This window comes from Barbus barbus, assembly GCF_936440315.1.
Source record: "Barbus barbus genome assembly, chromosome: 43".
Classification (NCBI taxonomy): domain Eukaryota; kingdom Metazoa; phylum Chordata; class Actinopteri; order Cypriniformes; family Cyprinidae; genus Barbus; species Barbus barbus.
This window is the reverse complement of record NC_136721.1, coordinates 19049478-19053800: the sequence shown is the minus strand read 5'-3', so window position 1 is coordinate 19053800 and position 4323 is coordinate 19049478. Positions and strand designations below refer to the sequence as shown.

Here is a 4323-nt window from a genome sequence, read left to right as displayed (position 1 = left end):
AATTTCATTGGCTGCAAGGAACATCAAGTGGCCAATCAGGATCGCTGTTGTTTGACTATTATATTTTCTAATTATTACATGCAAAACAACGTAAGATGCTATTAATAACAAGAAAATATTAATAACTATACAAAATATAACACTAAAAATAAAAAGCGGTGGAGTATAATAAACCAAAAAGTAAATGTCATTAACGTTAAATTTGTTAAATATATTTGTTAATATATATAAAAACACATATTGTCGTGTCGTGCATAAAACGCAAAAACAAAAAAACGAGCCAGACCATTCATTCAAAACCACGCATGTGTAACTTTCCTAATCATATTAAATACTAATTCTGTACTGTAACAAGCCTACATGTTTTTTGTTGTTAACTGTAGGAAAAGTGTTGAGACAGAAGTGTTTCTCTTAGCTTGACCAAATACAAAAAATAGAGCATTTTACTTCCAAAAGATTTTTATTTGTTTGCAAGCCTTTTTGTACGTTCTGGACATTTCAAGAGTGTCCTTTAACATCAATAACATCATTGTAAGAGTAGTCTAGTCTAGTGCTTTTGTCTTCTTTTTTCTCATGGCGTAGAATTTCAGACCAATTGCATGTCTCATTTCACACAGCTGTTAAAAACAACATTCACACACGTTTCTAAATGAGTGGCTATCAAACAAAAGTAATGCATCACAACCACAGACAAAAGTGGCACACATTTAAATACTAAAAATGGCAGGAACAAACAAGGCAGGCATCTGGTATTGACAATTGTGGTTTTTAAATGTTGAATGAAAACAACCTCCACCCAACATACTCGGTTAATCAAAATTCTCATTAAGAAAACCTTTATAATAAGGCAGTTTTGGGGTACACAGACAAAAAAAAAACTTTACAATAAATTCCACACAATCTTTGTCCTCCTCATCCTCCTTTGAAGTCCAGTTTTACTTGTTGAGATATTTGGCCACTGAATGGTAGGCCAGCAGAATCTCCTTGTCTTTGGGACAGGTGAGTTGGAACACATCCTCCTTGTATGCTTTGTTCAAGTACTTTGTGAGGCCTTTTAGCCCTGCAGGGATCTCAAAACCACGGTACTTCTTGCACACCACCTATAAAGACAAGGAACATCTTTTGAACATCTTATACATTTAAATGTTGTAAATCTATAAGCAAGATGAAGTTTAAGGACCATAGGGAAGATTTCACTTCTCATACTAAATAGCAACTGTATTGTATCAGCACTACAATACACAATTTACTGAATTTGCATCTAAAGGGGGAAAAAAAGACCTTGACAATGTGCAGTTTTGGAAGCAGGTTGCAGTCAGCAAGAGAGAGCGCATTTCCATCCAGGTAATGTCTTGTGGATTGGGATGAATCTGGATTCTGGTCCAGTTCATGAGGAAGAGGAGTCAACAGGTATTGATCCAACTTCATCAAACTCTTTAGAAATTTCTTCTCCAGCACTGAAAAGTACACATTAACCATAACATTAATGGATTGATATTCAAATTCATCTATCTATACCAATTAGAGCAACAATTTTTCCCAAAAGCTTTAGAAGTGACAGCCTCCATACTTCAAACATAAAATGGCTTCAAGCCTTGAAGCTAATTTCTAAGGTTCACTGCCCAAATAACTTCAGAGAAGGGACCCTTACTGTCATTGAGCCCAGGATTGGGATTTTTGATGTATGCTGAGAATTTGTGAAAGATGTCATCTCCTGCCGTGTTAGACTCCTTATAGCGGCAGCATAACTTGGGATACCTGTAATGCAAAAATGGTGGAAAAAATATTTACTGGGTGATGCTGACATAACTTCTTGATTTCATTTCATGTCGTAATGGGTTGAATTTATAACATTTTGGCATTTGTTACAAACAGTAAGATATATTTTCTTTCAGGAATTCTTATATTTCAGGAACAAAATACTTTAAATCTTTGGTCTTGTGGTATATAAATGCATACTCACTGTGGGGGAGCAAGGGTCTCTTCCAGAAACTCTTCAATTTTGTTGGTGTCAGTACGCACCTCTCCATTACAGATGAGGAAAGGGGGCTGAGAACCTGGAGCCAAGTCCTTTAGTACCTCTGGAGCTCTAGAAATAAAGAAAAATAAATAGTCATGAGTTTAATCATTTTCAGGTATTAGACTAGTGGATGTGCTGCTAAGCCATAAATTCTAGTGTATTTCAAGTGTATTTACATTCTCTGCTACAAATCAAAAACAATCAAAAATGCATTAGGAGATACCTCCTCAAAAACTTACCTATATGTAGTTTTTAGACCTGTATGTAGGTTTTGTTTTTGTTTTTTTACTTTGAAATATCAGTTTCAAAATGAATCTGATGGTAGACTGACTTCTAATAAGGAAAGGCTTCTGTCTCTGTCACACACTACCTCTGGGAGTATGTACGCTTGTAAACGGGTACAAGATTCGAAGAGGACAAATATATTCCCTCAGAAGTTATTTCATAACTCGTAGTTCTAAAGTCATTTTTAGCTTGTAATAACGTTTTCTCAGAAGTTTTCCTAAAGTTCCTTAAGAGAAATTAAAATATAAAATGAGACAAATGATGACCCACAGTAAAAGTACATAGCTATAACCATAACAGCTCAGATCATTTGAGCTTGATGAGAAATATTTGAGTTTATACTGAAATCTCTGACTTTTGGGTTTGAGACAATGTTTAGATCTCTTCTAAAACTCCAGGGGAGAGGTGTTTTTTTTTTTCTCCAGAGAAAAATATCTTCTGTTGATCTGTTTGCACTCATCTTGTTGTCTAGGAGAAACAACTGAGATATTTTATTGTGATTTTTCTTCCCTAAGGGCTGGAATCTGAGAAGAACTGTTATCCTGATGGCATCTCTCACCTCTTCATGTCCACTGTGGTGAGGGTGAAGTTGACCCCCTTCAGCCAGAGTATCATGAAGAGCCGCTGACAAAATGGGCAGTTACCAACACTTTCACCATCGTCGCTTGCCTGAAGACAACATTCAGTTAGTAAACCTTTAAATGTCCAAAAATGGAAATTATTTAATGTACAAGCAGAAACATGGAACTACTTCCTGAAAAAAATATGACAACATTGACATCAACATTAAGATTTTCATGTTTTTGTTTCTTAAAGTAATTTCACCTAAATTCAGACATGTTTTACAGATCTTATCCTTAGAGAGACCAGTTCGAGGCCACCAGTGTTGTTTTCAAGGTTTATGTCATAGAAATGATTGGAAGTACAACCATTTTGAGCAAGGGTTAGATTGCAAGAGACAAACTTTTACGTGCTATTTCTTTAAGAAATCAAGTTAAGCCTAACAACAATAATTTGACTATTTGACCGTTTAAGCACTGACCTTGACAAATAGTTCAATCTTTGCCGCTTCAGCCATCTCTGGTCGTCCTCTACCTCCTTCTCTTTCTGCGGTGTCTCAGTTGCCCAGGCTCTCTCTCTGACTCTGACTGATCAGGTCGGTTTACATCAATCCACCTCAGAGCCTTCTTAGAATCCACTTCACCTCACGTGTTCACACTTGGATGTGTCTGTCTCCTGCTTTGACCTCTGAAGAATTAAGTTGTACTGATGGTACTAAAAGCAGCACCTTTCCTTCTTCCTCTCCCAACAGCAGTTTCTATCGTTTCCCTTTTAGAACCCAAACTCCCACCACACCCCACTGGTCTCGAGTGTTTGGAATACCAGCCCACTGGCCGAACCTGTCCAACCTGTATCTTCCCTCATTCTCTGAGGCTTTAGTCATAGAAAGTTTCTCTCCAAACTGCTCTGTTCTTTCTACTCCCATCATTCTCCACTGCTAGTACAGGCACATAGTCATTTGACCCAGGTTTACCCAAAAATAAAAATTCTGTTATCATTTACACACCGTCATGTTGTTCAAAACACATATGATTTAGTTTTTCTTCCATAGATCACAGAAGGAGATGTTTGACAGTACGTTCACGCTGCACTTTTCCATTCAATGAAAGACAAGAATTAACGTTTTGCTAAGCTTTGTGTAAAAAATAACGAGTAAATTATAACAGATTTTAATATTTGGACTATTAGCTTCATGCACACTCTATGCTTTATTTAACGTATATGGTTATTTGGTAAACATTTTTTGCCAACGATACTTTTAATTCCTGTATTTTTGATCACTGTTGACCCTTGACCTGCATTTTGTTTGATGGTAAAGATACTCCGGTGAAAAAAGGGTCGGGAGAGAGTGATTTAATACAGGTATGATGTGTGACGTATAAACTCTGGCATTTAGCGGTGTATGACAAATCAGTAATCATTATATGTTGTAACCACACCAACATTTTTTGTTTTAA

The 4323-nt window shown here is 36.4% G+C and overlaps 1 protein-coding gene across 1 annotated transcript; it reads right to left on the bottom strand.

Annotated features, from left to right (window-relative positions):
• Positions 1-445: 445 nt before the first annotated feature.
• On the bottom strand, positions 446-3677 carry LOC306862352 (chloride intracellular channel protein 4-like). Its single transcript, XM_079405116.1, has 6 exons — positions 3348-3677; positions 2865-2974; positions 1964-2089; positions 1652-1758; positions 1282-1457; positions 446-1100 (listed from the first exon to the last, which is right to left on the bottom strand). The coding sequence occupies exons 1-6, from the start codon at positions 3381-3383 to the stop codon at positions 936-938; spliced, it is 720 nt and encodes a 239-aa protein (XP_079261242.1). The 5' UTR covers positions 3384-3677; the 3' UTR covers positions 446-935.
• Between the last annotated feature and the right edge of the window lie 646 nt (positions 3678-4323).